This window comes from Grus americana, chromosome 13 (assembly GCF_028858705.1).
Source record: "Grus americana isolate bGruAme1 chromosome 13, bGruAme1.mat, whole genome shotgun sequence".
In the NCBI taxonomy this organism is placed as follows: domain Eukaryota; kingdom Metazoa; phylum Chordata; class Aves; order Gruiformes; family Gruidae; genus Grus; species Grus americana.
This window is the reverse complement of record NC_072864.1, coordinates 5,372,430-5,395,258: the sequence shown is the minus strand read 5'-3', so window position 1 is coordinate 5,395,258 and position 22,829 is coordinate 5,372,430. Positions and strand designations below refer to the sequence as shown.

Here is a 22,829-nt window from a genome sequence, read left to right as displayed (position 1 = left end):
CTTGTGTCATACAATTCAGAGGAATTGGACCTAGAGCCAGGGAAAGAAGGGGTAAGGTACACTTCTGGGGGGCTCGATCATCTTATTATTATCTGATAACGGAAGAGTTACCTAAAAGATTTTTGATCTTGTCAAGCTGCTCAGTCTGGAGAAACAAGCTGCTTCCAAGTAGTTGCTTCTTGTCTCTTTATTATCCTTTAAAAACAGAGGGCTCAGGGCTTGCAGTCTCTTGGTGATAAGACCGACAGCTTTCCAAACGCAAGCTCCCACTGGAGCTTCCCCTGCCTTCCCTGCATTCCCCAATAGGTCAGTGGCATGCTCTGAATATCCCAAGTGGATTCTCTTATGTCATGTTTATCAGGGTTGCCCTGGGCTGCTAATATGTTTTGGATTGTTTGTGCCGCACATGACATATGGGCAGGTTTTCATTTTGGTGAAAGGTGATCCCGGGAAGGAAAATGTATTATGTTGGCAGGCCGATAGCGACGATGGCCCAAAGGCAAAAGTCACTGCAGTCAGGGATTATTTAATTATTATGGTTGGCCAATGTTCCGGCCAGTCCCCTAAAAACGGTTTCTGGGTAAGTAAAGCTGTGTGCAATAGCAGGTGACTGCTCTGACAGCTTTCACCCACTTGGCACCCATTTCCCAGGAACCCATAGATTGGGCTGCAGGTTGTCTGCTCTGCTACTCACCTGAAATTGCAAATCCTTCAAAAATCAGAGCCGTTGAGTACGTCAGGGAGTCTTTCTCCCCCTCTGCTTTTATTAGGCCAGTCCTGGGATTTAAGCTGTGTGATGAGCATGAGCTTTCAGCCCAGCACCCTTTGAAGATCTCCAATGGGATTTTGTCACAGGCGCTCTCCCGAGTTCTCCCGGTAGCTCTGGGCTCCCTCCTCCTCCCGGTGTGGCCTCTTTGTCTGGCTCATCGCTGTGGTTGTTAACTGCAGCCAGAGCTAATCTATCTCTCTTTCTTTCCCTGCTTCAAACACTTCTCTCTCGTGTTAGAGCTGTGAATGGACAAAAAAAAAAAGAAAAGGAAAAAAAAGGCAACTGTCTGAAATGAAAGAAGAGTGCAGATGAGATGAGCACAGACAGAAGGAAAATGTTTTTGAAAAGGGAATAGGTGGGAGGAGGAGAAACACCGTAGGCTTTTAATAAGTAGTTTAGTTTTATTCTTGTGCTATGTTTGTTTCATGTTTCCTAGCTCAGATTGAAGGGATTACGGGTTGTGTAGATTTTATGTTCAGGTCCCACTCATGTGACCAAACTATATATTTCACAGGAGATGGTTTTCTTTCTTTCTTCTCCTCCTAGAAAAATGGGCTATGATTTATTTTCACTGCCCTCTTGCAGACCTGCTCTGCAAATGAATGCCATACGTAACTCCCAGCTCCAAGTAAAGTCAGAGTGTGATACTATCCAATTCTGTCTGCAGTGTTTCACTCAGTCTTGGTCTATTACAAAGCAGCTTTTTTGCTTCCTCTTGCAATTTCCTTTGAAGATCAGCCATGAAAAATTGATTGGTTCACATTATTACTAATCACAACTCTCCAGATTGCTCAAGGAGGAATTTTAGTGGTGTAACACAACCTGAGATGTCATGGGAACTAAGCCTCCAAGTGGGTCTCAGCTTTTAAGCTTCTGTTAGGAAAGATTTGTATGTGTTTTATCTTGTGTGATGTGAAACACCTTTAACACATTTGAATTTCCTAACTCAGCCTTTTGACTTCCGGGTCTCTTCTGCTCAAAAATCTCCTCTTAAATTTGTTTGTATCTACCAATAAAAGTGTGTTGGTTTAAGAGTAAAATCAGCTACTGGTTTAAGTAGGAGTTTCCAAACGGTGTGTACATTAAAAAAAAAAAAATACCTGGTAGGTAAACAAGACATTTACAGATGAATCTGAACACAGGTCAGAGTTCTGTGTCACTGACCCATTCAAGTTGTGTGTAGGTCAGAAACAACAAATAGTCTTGTGGAGAGCCTTAACTAATCAAAGCTTTGTTAAAAGAACCAGAGAGCTCATCCTAGAAGTGCTACATCAGAGGTTTCCTTGACTTATTTCCGTTTGTATGAAAGCCCTATCCTCAGGTGTTTCACGATATTCATTTTACAGAGACTAAGCAGTAAAACAACCCCTTGCAATGAAGTTTTGCTTCATGTCTTGCTGTTCTGAGGCAGTAAACAAAGTTGGTCATCTTCCTTATTTCTTTAGTGTCTATGCAGGTAAGGGGTTTTTGTCTCTGGAAAGAACCTTGTGAATGGGTGATCACAAAGTGCTCTGTCTGTGACTGACTCGGGTCCACTCTAGGTTAGTGTAACACTAACTTATCTTATCTCAGAGTTGCTCCTAATTTAGACCAGAGAACAGAATTCTTGATGGAGGAGAAAATCAGGCTCAATGTCTTCTAGCACAACTGGCATGGGCATGAGGTTTCTTTTTTGGATTACTGTAGCTTCACATGTTCTGTGCTTCATGTCTCACACTAAAGAGAACAAGAGGAAAATAAACAAGTTGTATTTATTAGGGGACATAGCCAAGACTCTCAAATGCTATTTGTTCGGTGTTTTGAAGAGAACCAGCACTGAGATTGTTGCCTGGCCAGTGCCACCTCAATTGCTGAACTGCCTGTAAGCCCCAGCCTCGTGCCTAAGTGCTTTTATGGTTAACAACTGCAGGTGGGGAAGGAGGCATCTTCCTGAACCCAACGCAGTGTTGTCATTCTTGGCCTCTTGGTAGAGGGATTTCAGGAAATGACTGGAAAGTACGTGCCTGGATTCTCTGGTGATGCACCCGTGAAAAGAGCAGGACTACTTGGTGAAGTTGCCTACTGAAATGATAGACATTTAGTTTTGTGCTAGGTTGCACCTGGTATGGGAAAGAAAAATGTCTGTATTGGACTTGGAACTTTTGCACAGCGGTATGGAAGAAGAGCTACTAACCCATCCCACAGTGCGTTTGTACGGCATTCATCTGGTTTTTACTATGTTAAGCTACTATCACATCACAGTTGTTCTTGTGGATTGGTTACTTGCATGCGATATTATATATGTTTGTAACCTGAACTCATACTACTCTTGGGCAAGTGATAACTCCCTCCCTGGTTGATTTTTACGTCATGGTTACCCCTTCAATTAAAATTTCTCTGTATGTTGCTTCTTATGTGCTCATGCACGTAAGTTTTCTTTGTGTCCATGAATGTGCCTTTGTGGGCTGTCATTTGTACTATTAGTTTATGGAAATCTGTTTTATGCAGTTCAAAGAATGGATGAGACTTTTGGAAATGCATCCATCTTCCATTTCTCTGGGCTAGAACCTTCTCTTTGCAAAAATTGCATTATTTTGGAACGCTTTCTGTGCATATGTTGTCTGTTTCTAATACTATCAGTAGATACTGTCCATTTGAGAACATTACACTTCGTTCCTTCGTTCCTTCCTAAAGAAGCACCATACTTTTGTGCCAAGTTTGCAGTAAGCTGCAGCCAATAATCTGACTTTTAAAACTGAAATCCAAAGGGTAACAGCAGACTGTAGGCTCTTCTACACAATCTTCTACAGACATCCCAAGGTGTTTCACCCCACATGAGGTTTCCTACGTTTCTCTCTGTGTTCTCATTGGTGTTAATCAGAGTGAAAGTGGGCTAGCAGGCAGTGCCAGGATCAGGGCTTTGGCTGGTAGGTTCTGTGCCCTGTTTTGGTGCTGACTTGCCAAATGCACTTACCCTCTGTGTTCTTCACTTCATCTATCTTGCAACGGCAGTACCCTTTGTGCAGTGCGTTGTTACAGCTGCTAATTAGTGCTAACTAATTGCTAAATGTTTGAGCTCATTTGAAGGGGAGGGGTGGCAGTGTGCAAAGCACCATTCCTACACGAGAAGCCGTACCCGCTTCACCACGCGTGTTCAAGCAGTTGGCGTTTTGCTGTGAGATTGGTTTGCGCTGATCGGCGCATGCTGTAAAGCAAAACGTTCTCTTTATCCTGGTGCACACGAGCATCCCCTTATGGACGGCTCCTCGTACAAGGACAGTTCTGTATATTGATGCAGAGATGAAAGCAATTTTCATCAGCTGGGAGCTGTGGTGCTAACACAACAGGGAGGAGACACTTCTTACTGGGTCCACTGGCCTGACCTCTGCTCTGCTTATACTCATTTGTCCTTTTTCACTCTTAATTTTGACAGTACTTCCTTCTCTAGTCTCTCACCTCTTAAGCTAAAGACTTTGTACTATTTAAATTGACCCATTCCTTTGTGCCAAGGTCAAAAATTGACTGGGGGGATGTCTTTGTTTTTACAAATGGGCTTATGTCTTATAGCAAAAAAGAAATAAAAAGTCCAATTAAATGCAGAGCAGAGCTGTAAGTAGCAGTGGCCTGGTAATTGCTGTACCAACTTAGATGAAAGTATTACTTAGTGATTAAATGTCAACAGGTTTCATAAACAGCAAATGTGTTTAAGTTGACATAAAGAAGGCCTCTCTGGAGGTCATTCTAAATACCAGATTTATTGTGCCTCAGTGGAGAATGTGCTGAAAACGGAGAGGGAAATGTCACTGTAGATCTTTAGAGTGTCGCAGTAAAACAGAAGGGTTGCTGGTCCCCGCAGTACAAAGCTTTTGACTCCTTGAATTAACTGTTGACAAACTGTATTTAATACTTGGTAACTTACTAATAAAATGTTCATTTTTCAGGTCAGACTATGATGATTGGAGACCAGCACTGGCCAGCTTGCTTCAACCTATCCCATTTCCCAAGGAGTAAGTTTGTACCATCTTAGTATTTACTAGGTTATTCTTGTTGCTGTTGTTTTATGATGAAATATAACGACAGCTAAAAAATGATGGTAATAGGAGCTTTGTGCTTCTAGTATTGATTTAGAATCTGGAGTTGATTTTGGCTGATGCAGAGGGATGTAAAGATTTCTCCCATCTTCATCTTCCTTCCCTGTTTCTCCAAGATGATCCTGAAGAGAAAAATGGTTAACTAGACACAGGCAGACAAGAAAGGAAGGAAAGCTGGTGAGGAGGAGAGTAAAGTAAGAGATTTAGTGGAGGAGGATGCTTTACTGGCGTCACAGAGACTTGTATCATTTGTATTTTGCATTAAATGAAGAAGCTACCCTACAGATCAGCCAAGCTCCCTTGGAAACCTATTAATGAACAGTAGTGTTTATAAAATGCAGACCTCCACGGACAAACATTACAACCTATAATTGTACAATTTGCTAGCTTATCACATCCCCTAATGACCTGATGTCTTGAATCAGAGAAGTCTAATCCTCCGTGCCAGGTTACCTGGGCTACTGCGAGAGCTTGGAGATAGGCAACAGAGACATCATTTACCTAAGTCAAACCTGAGTCCTGGGGGAGGTGTAAACCATACCATGATGCAAGGCACTTCACAGAATGGTCATTAATTGCTTTACTGATGTATGATGTTAATTAGTCGTGACCGTACCATAATTGCATTGCAATTAAAGAATTCACCTGGCTCTTGAAGGTAGCCAAAATTCTGTTTTTAATTACATAGCTGTATTTTAAGTCTTTTACTTACTTTCTTCTGACCCAAAGCTCCCACTGATGTTAGTCAGAGCCTTGTCTAAGACAGGACTCAGGAAGAGCTGCAAGATGTGTTCAGAGTGATTCCCTGCCCCCCACCCGCCCCGCTTCATTTTTCCCCCCTCTAGATTAATGAAGGAGACTTTACCTGATCTTTTTTGGAAAGAGTATTCTTTTTGTCTTGTGTGCTGCAGTTGCTTAGCAAATCCTTTTATTATCTGGAAAGAACTGAAAAGTGGTTGTTTGGTTTTTGTTTCCCCACCCCACCTTGTCCCAAATCCTCATTTTGTTTCCTGTTTTAAATTTCAGGGCTCTTGCACATGAGAAATTCACAAAGTAAGTTTCTGGGGCTTGTTTGTTTTATTAAAGGGGGTAATTACTTAAAATACTTGTACTAGTCAATAATAGCAATGATGCATTATTCAATATTGCACCTCTAATGTTTTTTATCTGTGAGGGCCTGCAAGCACGTTCTGTTAGCAATAAAAAGATGTAGTTTTCTTTCTAATTCACTGTGACAGCAGGAGCCCAAGGACTAAAGACACTGGATGCTGATAGAATTTACAAACCAGTTTGTCACTGCACATCTCTGAAACCTTTTCTAGACTATTTTGAACAGATGCTGTCCTTGGTAATCACTTTTAGACCTCGTGTTTCCTTCCTGTGGAAGCGGTTCAACTTGTTTCTCTCTAAAGTGCATGAATATATACCATTTAAAGTGCAATCCAAGAGAAATGTGACACGTGTGAATACGGCAACTAGCAGCTACTTATCCTATTAACTTTTATTTTTCAGGGAGCTGAAATACGTGATTCAGAGATTTGCAGAAGACCCAAGGCAAGAAGTGAGTTTATTGACAGTTTACACCGAGTATTAATTGGAAGGATTGCAAGTATATTTGTTTGGAAGATCTCTCCTTAAGTAGTTTGTTTCAAAACATGGTGTGGTTTTGCTGTGCTTAAGTCTCTCAGGGAGTAATAGCCACTCAGGGCACACGGTCTTAGTAGGAATGGTTTCTTGCCTTATGTATAAACATGTGTTGTGACTTCCTTGTTTGGCATCGGTCGATGTCCTTGTTCTGCAGTAAACTGCAACCAGCAAGATTTCTGTTGAATCTCTCCCAGCTTTTCATCTTCTGTACAAAAAAAGGGAAGCAAAATCCATGGATCCATACAGCTTACAAAATAACAGGTTTTATTTAGCTGTGTTTCAGCTACATTGTGTGCAAATGACCGTAATTCTCATGAATTAGCAGGAGAAAGGGTGTGGGAGGTGTGTTACTGGAATGAGTGCGTAGCTGTAGCCCCATGGTGGCTGACTGCTTCGTAGGTGCACATGTAGCTTGTTCAACATCAGCAGCTTTGGCTGAGTCAGAGGGAACCTCTCATCCGCGTTAATTTTGGTTTTGGCATAAAGGGAAGAAAGCTTCCCCAAACTGTGGGTGAGGAGGCTGTGTCATCATCATCATCATCATTGCCCAGAACTCCTGATTTTCATTGTTTTAGCCTTCGTGAGCAGTAGTAATCCTGGTCAGATAAGAGAGACCTTCTCGTCTTAGAATGGCAACAGAATTTCATCTGTCACTAGTGTTACATGCCCAAAGGAAAGAGCTTGGACTTTTAACTCCCACACTCCCTACCCCCCCAAAAAATTGAACTAGAACATCTGTCTCTTCAAAGGGGGAAAAAGGGGGGGGGGGGAAGCTTGATTATGACTCATCTGTTAAATTGTGAGACTAGATACAGTAATCTCTACAGTGGGCCAAATTTAGACTAATGGTTGCTCACTGGTGCCAGTTCTTCTGTGCAACTTCTGCCTAATGTATCCCTCTTGAATTTTCCTTGTGGACTTCCTTCACCCTGACTCTGGTCAAGTTTTATTACAGCAGAAGTAGTATGAATTTTAATGATTGGAATGAGCAAGCCATCAGGCATTTGGCATGCAGATCACATCAGAAGTATAGACACACATGCTGGGAGGATGGGGGGCAAATGGCAGAAGCTCAGAAATTTGAGGCTTTTTGAGTTTGGTTTTTTTTGGTGGTGGTTTTTTTTTTTCCCCAAGTGAAAAGAGCTGTTCTAGATTAGAGCCATTTTGTGTTTGAGTTGTGTAAAGGGAATGAAAAAGGCCATGCAATTAGCGATGATACGGCTTCCCTCCGTGTTTATACTGAAAAAATGGATTCTGGGAGTGGGGACTTGCCTGCAGCTCTGTAGATTGGAATATTAACCGTGAAATTTCCAGCAATCCCTGATTTTGCAGTTACTTCTTTTGGCCCAGTGTGGGAGATGCTGGTGACTATTGGCAGGATCTGTAACCTTCCCAATGTCTTCACTTTTTGGCAGGTCCACTCATGTTTGCTGAGTGTGCGGGCTGGCAAAGACGGCTGGTTCCAGCTCTACAGCCCTGGAGGAGTGGCATGTGATGATGATGGAGAGCTGTTTGCCAGTATGGTATGTGTCTGCAATAATGCAAGTTTAGTGACTTCTTTGCAGTAAGTAGCTAATGCATAGTTGGCAGTAACAAGATTTACTTGCTTTTGTCAAAAAATTATCAAAATCACGGTTCTGTAAACCACAAGCGTTTATCAGGAAATCTAAATCTTTGTCACCAAATCCATTTAACTTCCTTGCAGTCGCAATTTGGTTAATGTGATAGCTTACTCTTTTTGAACTTTGCCGTGTTTTTTCACTGGTGGTGTAATGCACAAAACTGTGCATGTTGATATGTGTGTGCATGTGTGTGCACATACATGTATGTATTCTTGTATTTATAAATATGTGTGTTTGTGTGTCTCTATAAAAAAACTCTCTCAGAGAATATGGAATACTGGGAGACAGGAGACAGACTGTTCTGCACATCCACACCTATAGTTTTCATTTATAGGCTACCCTGGAACTTAAAATCAACAGTAACATTGAATTAATCAAAGGATGGATAGATATAAAAATGTGTTAGCAGTTTCTCTGCCCAGTTACATTTTTGTGGGGAGGTATAATTAGAAGCCAGCATTCCATTTCCCGCAGTTACTTCTTTTGTAACTCTTAGAAGGACTAGACAGGTTTTAATCACTGATGCTGGCACTGTCTTCCTATGCAACCTGGCTCAAGGTCTCACTGTGTATTAATTCTCTGTATAGCAAGCAAGATGGAAATGATATTACTTCCTTTCCTTGGTAAGGGGAAAAACGTTTGTTAAAGTCGGCTGTGGGGTATACAATTAAGTGCCTTTTAGGGGGATCTACACTTTGTGCATCTCCCACATGCTGAACATTTTGGGATGTAAAGAACATGCATATCTGTCTATACTCTTAAATTCAGATGGATCAGATACCTTTGAAACAGATAATAGACAAAGACTGTTCACAAAAGGTTTCATCCCTCTTCACTGATTCTATGTCTTTTATGTTTGAAAATTTCTTCAGAACTGTATCATTTCTCCTGAGAGCTTTTGTGGTCCGAGATATTTATGAGCATCAGGAGATGTCGTGCATGAGAAAGCACAATGCTAACACACATTAATATGCAGTACTCTGTGCCCTTTGCAAGGATGTTGATAAATACTTAAAGAGCTGCTGACAACTAACCATAACGTTTGAAAAACATCCTGTTCTGAGATGGACCTCACATTAGTGTTAGCATCAATATTTTCAGTCGCTCAAGAAAACCTCCAAAAATGCTTAATGATAACTGTGTGGAACAAAATCCTTTTTGGCTTGAAGCTTACTGCTTTTAAAGGCCACCTGAGCTGATGGATACTTTAGAAAAAAAGATTTTGTGCTTTTTTTAAAGGCCTTGCTGGTAATGAAGCGGTGAGGAAGAAGAATTGCATGGTAGCACATGATCCGCATACAACTGACCCCATCGTGGCATTGTTGTGATATTTTCAGCAGTATTGAACATAGTCCAGGCCATACCGTGAACCAAGGGGACCACAGAACTGATTTACAAGCTTATTGTAGAGTAGTACTGATGTTGAGTCTACATAATGGAGCTCTTACTGCCCAGGTCATTGGAAACTACAAATTCTCACACAGTGCTCTGCCAGCAAGCTGATGAATCAGCAGTCTGGGCCGTAAAATAAGACTTTCAGCTAGGAACTCGAAATTGTCTGTAGCTAATCTCTAGGGCTTTTAAATGGGAAAGAATATTGCCAACCTCTTTGGTGAGAAGACTCTTATATTTGATTTGTACAAGTGGCTTTGCATTTCTGCCATAGGTGTTACTATGTGATACTATCCGATGCTTTCTGGAGCTAGGAGAGAGTCTGTAGGACACTTTCGTCAGCTAGTGTACTCAGAGGAGTCTTACTCAGGCGGTGTTCTCAGCATTTCTTTCCTTTCAGGGAAAGCTGAGCAAAAGAGAAAGCAAGATAATGACCCAAGGGCATGAAAGCACATGAAGTCATCTCTGACTTAGGGCTCAGGACTGCTGGATTTTCTTAAGGCACTCCTTCCTTTCCCAGTCAGCTCCTGTGTGTTCATTCCGAACAGGTGATTTTTTCCATCGCCACCCCTTAACCAAGGCTAGTGTTCAGCCAGCAGATCGCCAGCACCGTTGCCTTTTGCCTAGGCATCGAGCCCACACAACCCGTGCTCACCAGCTGGCATTTTCAGAGAAACTGAACCACAGACAGATGCGAAAGCAAAATCTCCTGTGGTTCCCCTGGGGCTGGGTTCATCATGTTACCAGGGATGGGGGCAATTGCACAGCTGCTCTGATGTTTCCTGGGGAGCCTATATCAGGCCTCTGGGCTGTCAGCTGAGCTCTGTTATGGAAGAAAACTACCCGCTCCCTCAGATCTCACTAGGCATCACCTTTTTCAAAAAGTCACTTCCAATCAGGAATAAAGCTGTTGAGAGAGTGCAACCATAATCGCAATGAGGGCATCCTTTTTTTTAGGTTTGTTGCAAATACTTACGTTTGTTTGACTGCCTAACAATGTCTCTTCCAGAGGTATATGTGTTTCTTAGGCTTACACCTCTAATTCTAGCTTTGTTTCTCCAATAGGTTCATATTTTAATGGGATCTTGCTATAAAACAAAGAAGTTCCTGCTTTCACTGGCTGAAAATAAATTAGGACCTTGCATGCTACTGGCTTTGAGGGGTAACCAGACGATGGTAGAGGTAAGCCCTAAACATACATAGTCATATAGGTTTACGAGCAGTATTCAGATTTGGTTTCACACTGCCTTTCCCAGAATTAGATCTAGCGGAACTAGAGAAGCCGAGTTCAGGTTTGTGTCGTATCAAACACCAGCAGTGGGCAGTTGTGTTTCTCTTGATTAAGTGGGATGGAATATAGTTGTTCTGTAGATACGAGTGTGAATTACATGAAAGGTGGGTGCAAGAATTTTTGGAGAGAGAGATTGTTTACTATAATTCAGTTGGAGAGCCTAAGATGGGAAACAAATGGCCACGATGGTATAGGCTGTGGCAGGGGGTCAGAATTCAGAACTACAAGGCTTTTCTGTGACTAAATGCCGGATGCTTGTCTTGCCACCTGCAAAACAAGCAGTGCACAAGAAGTGCATTTACAAAAACTTATTTACTTGCATTAATACACTTTTTTGTGTGCTTACGATTGGTTATTTTTGTTGCACTAATAGTTTATGTGTATTTTTCTGCGTTTCTTTAGAGAAGTTTCTTGATAAATGTCATCATATATTTTAAATGGAAATAGAGAGTGGTTAAATAGGTGGGAAGGAGTTACAATTTTTCATTGCCTTAGATCTGTGCATGCTAATTTAATCCAGTAAATAAATGAGCGTGCTGCATGAATGTGAATAAAATGTTGCTTGATTTTTAAATTTTTTTTTCATTAAAAATAATTAAAATTATGGAGAGAATAAAACCTTAGCATTTTAATTGCAATGACATGATATGTAGCTGAAAAGGAAAGGCAGCATGGAGGGGGCAGCTTATGTCCTAAGCCCGTGTGACCCCCTGGAATCCCCTAGTGTCTAACTTGCTCCTGGCAGCCCCTTGCCCAGGGGCGAGTCAGTCGTGTTCCCTGTGTGATGGAGGATGTCCCAGCCACAGGGGTGAGCTCACAGCATCATCTTCTCTTGGAGCCTGTCTGGCTTTTCCCCATCCTGCCTCACAGACTGGATACACTTCACATGCATTCTGCTTGCACAGAAACCCCAGCACTTAGGGACAGAAAATCCAGCACTTAGGGAAGTGCTTGGCTCTGCTGCTCACGTGTAATGTCCCAAGTCTGCCAATCTGCAGTCTAGCCAGTGTACCTGGGAAATACTGGATCGATTGTACCTGTTCTGAAGAGGGCTGTGGCATGAAGCCATCTTCCAGGACTGATGCAAAGTAATTGCACCTCTCAGTCAGAAGAAATGAGCACTAATGGAAGACAGGATAGATAGGCTGACTTTCAGAGATTAGAGTTCATTCTTTACAAATAAAAAATTGGTTTCTTGTGTTGGAAGGTCAGTAAATGTTGCTAAGATCCTCTAGTCTAGCCTGCATAATGCACCTCTAAAAACTTACCCAGTAATTTAAACTAGCATGCCCAGTATAATTAGGATATTGGGAAGAAATTTGAATGTAAGCACTGCAGTGACCACTCTTCTTTCATTCTGCTGCTAGATTTTGTGTTTGATGCTGGAATACAACATCATCGATAATAACGACACCCAGCTCCAGATCATCTCTACCCTGGAAAGCACAGACGTGGGAAAGAGAATGTATGAACAGCTGTGTGACAGGCAGAGGGAGTTAAAAGAGCTGGTATGTCGCCCTGCATGCAGTATTGCCATAGCACATTGTGGTCTGTACTCTCCAGAAATGGAGGTACAAAAGAAAGACAAGCAGGGTGTGAAATTCCCAGTTAACAACAGGATGGGAGCAGTATTTGGAGGATTTTACTGTGAATATATATACTGTGTGATATTTACTGATGTCTCTAATCCCATACTATGTTTATGAATGATATTCAATAACCTTAGAATCTGTGTGAAAGAATAAAGGTGAAATCCTGCTGTCTTAAGATCTTACAAGTCAGCTTGTCAAATTCTGCCACCTTTTGACATATGAGTAGCAAATGGTTCTAGTGCTGGCCAGCATTTCTTAATGCTTTGACATTCACAGCATTTCACTGAGATGGTCTTTAGGTCTAGTTCTCAGAGCTAGAGCCTATGAGAAAAAAGATCTTTTTTTCCTGATTTTAAAGACAGGATCTACAGATTGAAGATATATCTGCTCTCATTAGCACTTTTTTTTCACCTATGCAAACATACCCACAGTCTTCCTCTTCCCTCTTTCACATTTATATTTGTCTTCCTTAACTCCTGCTCCCAGCCTGAAATGTATATGCTTTTTCTGAAGTCAAATTATTTTATCAGCTGCAGAATCTCAGCCCCTTTGCTATCTTAGTCCAGCATTTTAAGGCTGTTTCCTTTAAAGAGAAAGTAACCAAATAATGGCAGGCTAAATCAGACAAAATGCTGACCCATGGCATGAAGGCCACTAGCTGCGGTTAGCGGACATCCCCTGGGTAGCAATAGGCCTGCATTTAGCACACTCAGAAAAAAAAATCTGTCAGTGCAGAAAAAGCAGGGAAGAGGTGAAAGGACTGGCAGAGGGAGCTTTGAAATCAGAGCAGGGTTTGCTCTAGTGAAGAGCTTGCTATACTTCAGTTGGTCTGAAATGTAGAATGGCAACTTGTCTGAACAAAATATCTTCTCTCTTACAGCAAAGAAAAGGTGGTCCCACAAGGTTAACACTGCCATCCAAGTCCACAGTAAGTTAATCACATCAATAGAAAAATGAGCTTTGTCTTTCTGTGTTTAAACACTTGATTTATGTTTGCCATTGGGCACAGTGGTTTTTTGGTCAGTCGAGAGAGGAGCCATTCCACTTGCTCTGTCAACACAACTGGAGTTTACACAAGTAAAGGCACATTTCTGCTCTTGGGTCTGTGCAGCAGTTTCCAATGCCAGTACAAGCATCAGACTGTCAGGTTTATACTGGTGTGCAGATTTGGAATTTACAGTGCAATCTAATGATAGATTTGGGGACAGAAATTTGCCTTAAAAAAGCAGACTTCACAGTGTCCAGTTCTGGATCTTAGACATGAAAGTCTGAAAGAGAACCATCGCTGTTGCAGTTAAGCCTGGTGTAAACCCAGACTAACTTCACTGAGGCCAAGTAACGGTCCTGACCACAGTTTGGATCTAGACCTTGGAGCAAAATCTTCATTAAGTTAAAAGACCCATCTTCGATGTTTGTTCTGACACTGAAGTCTTTGTGTCTCATAAGGATACACATGCAAAGAAATTTCTTGTCCTGATGTCTGGATAAATTTTTCCCAGGGTGTGTGAAGCAACACTGCCACAAGAGCCCAGCTGCTTGCCAAACAAACAGAAACTTCTCTGTGTGGTTCTGTATTACTGTAAACAAGTGGTATAATTGTGCAACTCTTGCTGGTTAACAGTATCAACGACACCACTGCAGATGATTGCAGGCTGACTTGTCAATAATCTTGCTTATCAATCTGTTGTTTGCTTTCAGGATGCAGACCTGGCCCGCTTGCTAAGCTCGGGGTCTTTTGGAAATTTGGAAAACCTCAGCCTGGCCTTTACCAATGTGACAAGTGCTTGTGCTGAGCACCTCATTAAACTGCCTTCACTCAAGCAGCTGAACCTGTGGTCAACTCAGGTAAGTGTGTTGCAGACTGAAACTCAGAGCAAGAACCAATGCTGACTAATTCTGAAATTTCGCATTACGTGAGCACTAGAAGTGTGTGTGAAGAGGCTTGCTTAGAATGAGTTTGTCCTCATGTTGTTTTTACAGGGCCTTTCTATGGTCTAGCTCATCTTGCAGGCTGATTTTTTCTTTTTCCGTCTTTATTTTTTAAATTTGATTTTATTTTTAATTATAAAAGGGTTGCTGCTATCTTGGGTTGAATGTTCTCGTTAGGCATGGTTGATACTTTGTACTTCACAGTACATGTTCTGCTGTTTATCTGAGAAGTGCTTATGCTTTCACCCATTTAGGATGAAAACAATGATGCTGTGCAGCTCATCTGGTCGAGCAAAACACAGAATCTGTGCAGTGTAGGCAGTGAATTGCCCTGAATGCTGATCAACCAGAATTTCTTTAAAAACAATAGCAACAAAAAGAAACTCAAATAGTGATTAAATAGAAGGAAACTATAATGGGCACATGGTTATTTTGTAAGCAAAAAGAGGCCAAGTTAACTGAATAAATTATTCAGCTGTTAATTGAAAGAGCTTTTAAAATTAAACTTTTCTTTTACATTTCCCTGCTGGTTTTGGTCTCTGAGGTTCTCCACTGAATAGGTTTTCCCCATTTTCCGTTAGCACCTATTTGTAGTGCTCAATGAAAATATGGTTATTCTCAGTGCAACCACGAAAAGCAGCATTTTTTCCACTCACATGTCATGTAAATATCTTCCTTTGTTTTCCTAACTACTTTTGTATCCCAGAAATTTTGTCTTTTTGTGTGGGGAATATGAAGTAGAATCTGATTGCTTGCTTGTTTTAAGACTGTCTTGTATCTCCTCCAGATTTGTTCTAACAATGTAACTTTTGGATGTGAAAACTTAGATGCCTCTTGCTCAAAATGAGTTTGATTTCACTGGACAAAGAGCCTGCTTTTTGTATAATTTTTTTTTTTAAATTTAGAAAAACAAAAAAGAGTTTAGATACCATTTTATTTTGTGATATCCTGGTTTCCATTAATCTAGAATGTAGAAACAGCAGAAATTAAGTCGGCCAATAGAACAATTACCAATCAATAGTACATTGTTCTTGAGACCAAAATAGCTAATTAATACCACTTGCATTATGGTGGTGGGTTTTTTTTGTGATGAGGCTGGGAACTGGCTGAGACTGCCATAACCATCTTGTATAGCCTGGGTGGGAGCTCTCTCATACAAAGTCCAGACTTCAAAGGCACCATTCTAATTAAATGATGGCCTGTGGTTAAGTGCACACAAGTCACTTAGTTTTTCTGTTCCCCATCTGCAAAATAAGGCTAAAACTATTTGCTTTCTCTCCTGTCAGTTGAGATTGCGGTAAACAATCTTGAGCATGGCTTTGAGGGCTCATCTGCAAACTTGGTTTTCATGTGCCCTGTTTGCACTGAGGTACTTGCACATGATGTTCATGCGTTGTTTGAAAACACCTTTGCTTGTGCCCCACAGTTCGGAGATGCAGGGTTGCGGCTTCTTTCTGAACACCTCACGATGCTGCAAGTGCTCAACCTGTGCGAGACTCCTGTCACAGATGCTGGACTGCTGGCACTTAGTTGTAAGTCACCAAAATAAGCGATGGAAGAAAATTTATGTGGGTTCGGAGGAATTCACGTGGGTTCAGACAGAAGATTGATTTCTTGGCTGCCACAGCCCAGCTTCCGCAGGGATTTAGGACAGGCCGTGGTTGTGTTTGGGTTTAAACTTCCCTCCTCCCTACCCACTCAAGTGGCGGGGGAAGCGGGATGGTGATCTGAGCCTGCAGACACTTAGTGGCCTCTTGTGGGCTTTGTTGTCCCAGATCGTTCTCCCGCTCCTGCCTCTGACTTTACTGATGGCACTCCTCTCGATCTCACGTGGTGACCTGTTGCCCTGGGACTTCCCAGCACTTTTCACGCACCCTGCTGTGGCTGTTCCCCCTGGGAGTTTGACCTCTTGGTGCAGGAGGGGAAGATTGCAAAGCCATGTAGCAACTTACTAGCGTGTTTAGCAACCGTGCACAGCAGGTTTCGTACCCTCTCTGGCATTTTTTGTTCCTTCTTTTTTGGGGAGGTGAAACTCTCGCTATTCTTAATTTAAATAGGGCAAGGCAACGTGGGGCCATCTAAGCAGTGTTCAGGATTCCCTTGTGCACTGAGAGCTGCTCAGCGTGCCGGAGTGAGACCCTTTCTACATCCAACAGTGTATTATGAACCTCGCCTGTTGGGTTTAAAGGGCTCCTTTAATAGGCTTGATCCTACACAGACGTGCCAGACAGGCCAGTAGTTATGGCTCATCTTAGGAAACTATTCTGCTAAGTACCAGAGCCTAAAATGGTAATGGGGGGGAGGGAGGGGAGAGGGAGGACTGCTAGATCAGCATGGCCCCTGTGTGCACTACGCAGAGCACTGAGAACGGGCACTATTCAGAATAATGTGCAGGAAACTGATTATGAGAAGTTGCCTGACCTCCTTTGAAGTCTCGGACTTAAGCATATGCTTAATGGCCCTTCCTAAATAGGGACTTTTTCCTGGATGAGGGCCCACGCAGCTGTTTATCCATTCGTACTTCTATATTTTACACTATTCAGCTTTTTCCTGAGAGTGCTGCACATAGTCCTGTCTTGTTTATGCTTTGGCCTACTGTAAGCCTGATATTTTAAGAAAATGCAGCATGATCATAAATATCTGTATGTGTATTTTCTCTTTTAGCCATGAAGAGCCTGTGTAGTTTAAATATGAACAGCACCAAACTTTCAGCGGATACCTATGAAGATCTCAAGGTATTTATGAATTGCATCCACTGAAGATGAGAAGTAGCTGGCCCAGGAGGACTTGTAGATTTAGCAAGTGCATAGTGGTAGTGCCCCGTGCAGAGACAACTGGCCCCGTGGAGTGGGTAGCATGAAAGTTATCTGAAGAAAGTGAAGTGGATTATATTGGGGAGATAATGACTGAAAACAGCATTCTGAGGTTGCTGGCTTTGATGGGCTTAAGAAACATTTAATATGTTGAATGGATGAGTATGAGATTGAGAAACTGAATCCGTCAGCACTATCAACAGTAAAGGTTTCATAAACAGGAGCATATTGGTTGTTTTCGACGAGGATACACAGATGGGTAAAATCTACTATAGTAAAACACTACTTGGCACTGATGAGGCTGCACCTCGAGTACTGTGTTTTAGGCCCCTCACTACAAGACAGACATTGAGATGCTGGAGTGTGCCCAAAGAAGGGCAACAAAGCTGGTGAAGGGTCTGGAGAGCCAGTCCTGTGAGGAGCAGCTGAGGGAACTGGGGTTGATTAGCCTGGAGAAAAAGAGGCTGAGGGGAGACCTTCTCACTCTCTACAGCTACCTGAAAGGAGGTTGCAGCCAGGTGGGGATCAGTCTCTTCTGCCAAACAACAAGCAATAGGATGAGAGGAAACAACCTCAAGTTGTGCCAAAAGAGGTTTAGATTGGATATTTGGAAAAATTTCTTCACTGAAAGGGTTGTCAAGCATTGGAACAGGCTGCCCAGGGAAGTGGTTGAGTCACCTTCCCTGGAGGTATTTAAAAGATGTGTAGATGTGGTGCTTGGGGACATGGTTTAGTGGTGGACGTGGCAGTGCTAGGTTAATGATTGGACTTGATGATCTTAAAGGTCTTTTCCAGCCTAAATGATTCTATGATTCTAGTGCACACCTCCAAAGCAATGTCCTGTAGTGTTAACAGGACCAAAAGTAACGTGGGTGAACAGCATTATGGAGCTTTGATTCAGAATGCAAAGGGAGAGTTAAAAGCATTGAAGAAGGTGCAAGTTTATCTTGACACCTCTCAGACTGGAACGGGGCTTTAAACAGAAACACCTGTACAAATGCCCAGTTCCCGAGTTCGGCATGTCTGGTGTTACTATTTGTACTGTGAATTTACAACCACTTTGGCAAAATGGAGTAAAGAACTAGAATGTAGCTGTGGGAGAGGAATGGCCCCAGGTGATTTCAGGCTAAGATTGCCTGACATGCGTTGGCTTTCATGACTTCACATGGAATTTTTCTTCACTCTGGTGTTGCGTGAGTTGCATCTCCCAAGGTCTTGCCTTACAATCCCAAGCGCTCAAGATGAAACTCCACATTGTGTTGTCTTGTGTGTTGAAACCTTAGATCGTGCCAGGTTTATTCAAAAAGGTCACAGCCTTGGGCTGAGTTTCGAACTTGAGGCAAGTCCTGAAACTGCTCTGCTTTCAAAATTCACTGCAAACGTGCAGCCAGGGCTCCCCCAGGGACTCAGCTGCAATGCTGCTAGTATGGATTTTTCAAGATCCAGTTTTCAAAACTTGTGTCACAATTGTATATGCAAAGAAGTCGTCTTTGGAATTAACAGCTGGCTTGCAGATGGGTTCACACAATGGAGCTTGTATCAGGCCCCAAGCATTTACAGACAATCAAGGTCAACGCAGTATTTGGCCCAGGGCTCTGAAATCTATTGAAAGGCTCCTCCAGTCCTACCCCTGCTTCTGAGCCCATTTGCCACTAACTTCAGACCAAAACTCATATTTTCCTAACCAATTCCCTCTGCTCTGGTATTGCACGAGCAGTCCTTAGCAGCAACGCAAGAAAGTGACTTGCCAGGGCAAACAGCAAAACTGGCTGTCAGCAAAGTCCTGATGATTGCAGAGAATTAAAAAGCTGAGAAAACAAGCGTGCGTCACTTTTTCCCCTCTCACCTCTTTCATTGAGATTTATCTTAGCAGCCATTTTTTTTGAGCTCTGTGTCTGTTCAAAGGGAGGGTAATAGTTTCTTTCCCTGGGGCACATGGTTGTAGGTCTGTTGAGAACAGCTCAGACTTCAAAGAACGTAGATTTGATACAAATCTTTCCTTCTCCCCTTGGTCTGCGAGAGCATTTGGGGCACAAGCCAGTGATGACATTTCCTCTCGGCTCCATCCCCCACCCCACTGAACACGCTTGCACACACACACAGACACCCACATATGTACCAGGCAGGCTGAACCAGACAATAAATAAACACCCACTACTGAAGTCATTATTGCCTAACTGAAAAATTATTTGCTGGCAGTGTCTGTAGGATTATGACTTGCTCTTATCAAAATATGCGTGCACATAAATCAAGGAGTGAGGTAATAATGACTCCTAGAAACTTCCAACTCCTCAATTATGCCCTAGCCTAATTAAACGTGTTTGTTTGTTTTGAGAGAATTAGCCATACACTCATGGTCAGAGAGCACAGAAATGGGATCAACAGGTAGGAACAGTGCGAACAGCCGATTCCCATCTGCCTCGTGCAGGGTAATTCAGGAACAATACATCCAAATGCAGTGGAGTTACAGAAAGGAGACCACAGACACACCGCTCCAAACTAACTCTCTCCAAAATGTTTTAATGCCTGGAGGGTAAAACCAAGCAGTGACTTAGTGTGGAGGCTGAAGAAGGAACGTGTGGAATCTGCCGCAGTTTGAGTCCACTGCCTTCACGGCTGGAGTTTGGCAAACAAATTTTGCTAAACATTTGTATAAAAAAAAAAAAAAAAAGTCAGGGTCCGATCGCTGGTGCGTGGGTTTTACTAGAGCTGCTCGGTTTTGCCGCAGGTGTGACTTAGTCTTGTGCATCTGCAAAGGCTCAGCATCTTGTTCCTTCACGAACACCTGTACGCTTCAGCTCACCGCTGAACTCAGCCCTGGTAATCCTCAGGGCTGAGGTTGTAGTGCATCTTCTTGCAGTTCGTGGCCGATAGATCAATCCTTCCGCTTTGCTGACGGTACAGATTTGACAGGAACTTTTTTCCTGAGTCCTTGAACGCCTGTCACTAACTGACTTTTTCCTACCCTCCCGCACAGGCTAAACTACCCAATCTGAAAGAAGTGGACGTCCGCTACACCGAAGCGTGGTGAACTCTCCCTGCCTCTGACTCTTCTCTTTTGCTTCTCGTGAGAAGGAAAAGATTTTTAAAACAAACAGAGAAAAACAAACCAGAAAATAACTTTTGGCTAATACCTGTAGAGCAGTGAGTCCTGGGACTTTGGTGGTAGGAGTTGTGGTTGTGGGGTAGAGGAGTGGCGTTGTGTGTGTCGGGGGGGACGGGGCAAGCCTGGACCCGGCCGGATTCTTTCAGCTTTGTGATTTTGGAATCAACATCATTTAAATTGAAAAGAAAAGGAAAAAAGAAAAAAGAAAAAAAAAAAAAAAAAGACTTTGTAGCAGCAAGAGGATTATAAAGAGGAAAAAAACACCTTTGTGGATTTTATTTGCCTTTGTGTTTTATGCCGTGTGGAGAAAAAAAAAAATAATTAATTTGTCATTATTTACCTGGGTTTCCTTGGCTGGTATCCATCCAGTCAGAACTCCTCTTTCCCCAGTTTTGCTCCAGAAAATCAAACTTACAAAAATCTCGAGAGAAGAAAACCAAAACCAATATGATTTTCACCTCCCCCCGTGTCCTTGCAGTTGTTATGCAAAGTAATTTTGTTGTACATAAGATTTACATAATACACCTATTTAAGAAAATGGTTCACAAATAACAGGTCTGGGACCTGTCTTTTATTTATGAATTGTTAATTCTTTTACCCTTTTTTTGCGTATAGTACTGTATAAACTAGTTTGCTGTCTTGTTGTTATTATTATTTTTTTTAAAAGGAAATGTCCTCCTTGAAGAATTGCCTTTTAGTAATGCATACTGTATTATACTCCCTCTCTGTCACAACATTCATCGCGTTTTCTTTTTGATTTCAGAATGCCTCAAACATTATCAAATAGGAAGGAAAATAACTATCAAGGGGGGGTATGGTTGGTGGGGGAAGGGGTGAAGGGATTAATAAACGTCCCATTTCCTTCCGAAGTCTGAAAACTTTCTTTAGTCTTTCAAACCGTGTCAGGTTTAAACACGGGAGATGGGGGAAAAAACGTCATTTATTTTGCCAACGGGGTATTCACAAAACTGTAGATTTTACAAGTTGCCTCGGTTGTTTTCTGTTTACGTCCGATATTTCAAAAAGAGAAAAAAAAGCTCTCCCTCCATTTTGCATCAGCTTTTTCTGTTTTTGTTGGGGTTTTTTTTTTTCCCCTCCTCTTCTCTGCCCTCCCCTCCCTCCCTGTACCTGTTCTGTGCACGCATTGTTCTGCATGTTCCTCTGGGGAGACTGAAAAAATAGCGTTGTTGCTGATCCGATAGCTCTGACCTGTCTGTAAATGTGACTGCTACATTTTTCAAATTCCACAACTGCTTAGGAGATGATTTTTTTAAAAATTGTTGTTTCTTTTATAACTATGCTGTTGACTTTTTTTTTCATAATGAGCCTTCATTGTACAGAGCTGCTTATTTAAAAAAAAAACCAAACAAAAAAACAAAAAGAAGGTTTTCCTCTGTTTAACACCTTTATTTTATCCTTCAGCACCTCAAGGGTTTCACATACAGCCAATGTAATTTTTTATATATAAATATATATATATTTAATCTTATTCAATGGAAGCCAAGCTTTTATTGTTTGTTTTTTTTTTGTTGGTTTTTTAACTTTGATGCTATGTAGACAACCCCTGCCCAAATCATCTTTTTTTCTTTTTTCTTTTTTTCTTTTTTCTTTTCTTTTTTCTTTTTTCTTTTCTTTTTTTTTTATTTTTTTCTTTTTTTTTTATTTTTTTTTTTTAAGTAAATGAAACAAATTGAGTCTTAACTCACGTAGTGTGCCAGGTTTTTTTTCCCCTTCAAATCCCAAACTGTATGAGGATGCAGTATGGGAAGAAAGAAGAAGAAGAAAAAAAAAAAAAAAAGAAAAATTATGCCAACATTTTCCTTAGCACTGTTGCTTTTACCAATGGTTTACTACTACTGTTCTGTAGCTGTGTACAAAGAGATGTGAAATAATTTCAGGCAAAAATAAAATGTAAGTGAATATCTTTTAGCTGCATGCTTTGTGTTTTCTTTGAAGGAAGCTTTCGCCGGCCCGATGACGCAGGGATGCTGTGGGAGGCGCAGAGACCCCAGAGCCAGAGGACGACAACTTACCGAGGACGGTGTCTCAATGAGCCGTGCGCTCGCCGCTTGCTCCGTGCTGCTGCTCTGCTCTGCGCACCGGTTCCTCTGTGCTGCCCCTTTCCTCCAACCGCAAAGTGGGGGGACCGGCCGGCAGTTGCTGCGGGTGTTTTCCACCAGCCGCCAGGTTTCCAGGCACTGTCACCTAGAACAGACGAGGAGGACAGCCGAGTCTCTGCGTGTCCGTCCAGTTCTTGCATCCTTCCCCAAGACCGTTTATCTCTGCACCTTTCGTAATCCTTCACGGGCTCAAGGAGTTCTTGCATGGGCCATCAAAAGAGTTGCATTGGTGAGGGGTTTTTTTATTTTGCACTGGTTGCCTGAAGTAGGCAGTACTGGAAACGCTGGGGCATTTCCAGACTCGAGAGGGGTTTCCGTATATTAAGGTACATTTCAAGGCAGCATCCAAATAGAGGGATCTGCTGCCTTTGCGTTCTGCTCACTGTCCTTGATAAAGCACGGCGGTGTGTGGGCTGGACACCAGCAGAAAATCCAGCTGGAGCTTCACAACTCTGCTTTGATTGTCTAGACAATTACT

General features: G+C 42.2%; 1 protein-coding gene across 1 annotated transcript in view; it reads left to right on the top strand.

Moving 5' to 3' along the window:
* The window catches only part of CMIP (c-Maf inducing protein), a 137,461-nt gene extending 115,195 nt beyond the window's left edge, over positions 1 to 22,266 (top strand). The window contains exons 11-21 of the mRNA XM_054840297.1: positions 4,690 to 4,755; positions 5,866 to 5,892; positions 6,352 to 6,400; positions 7,902 to 8,009; positions 10,566 to 10,682; positions 12,159 to 12,299; positions 13,264 to 13,311; positions 14,082 to 14,228; positions 15,739 to 15,844; positions 16,977 to 17,047; positions 20,103 to 22,266. Coding sequence (XP_054696272.1) covers positions 4,690 to 4,755; positions 5,866 to 5,892; positions 6,352 to 6,400; positions 7,902 to 8,009; positions 10,566 to 10,682; positions 12,159 to 12,299; positions 13,264 to 13,311; positions 14,082 to 14,228; positions 15,739 to 15,844; positions 16,977 to 17,047; positions 20,103 to 20,156 — 934 coding nt within the window. The 3' untranslated portion in view covers positions 20,157 to 22,266. The remainder of the gene's footprint in view (positions 1 to 4,689; positions 4,756 to 5,865; positions 5,893 to 6,351; positions 6,401 to 7,901; positions 8,010 to 10,565; positions 10,683 to 12,158; positions 12,300 to 13,263; positions 13,312 to 14,081; positions 14,229 to 15,738; positions 15,845 to 16,976; positions 17,048 to 20,102) is intronic.
* Positions 22,267 to 22,829: the final 563 nt, after the last annotated feature.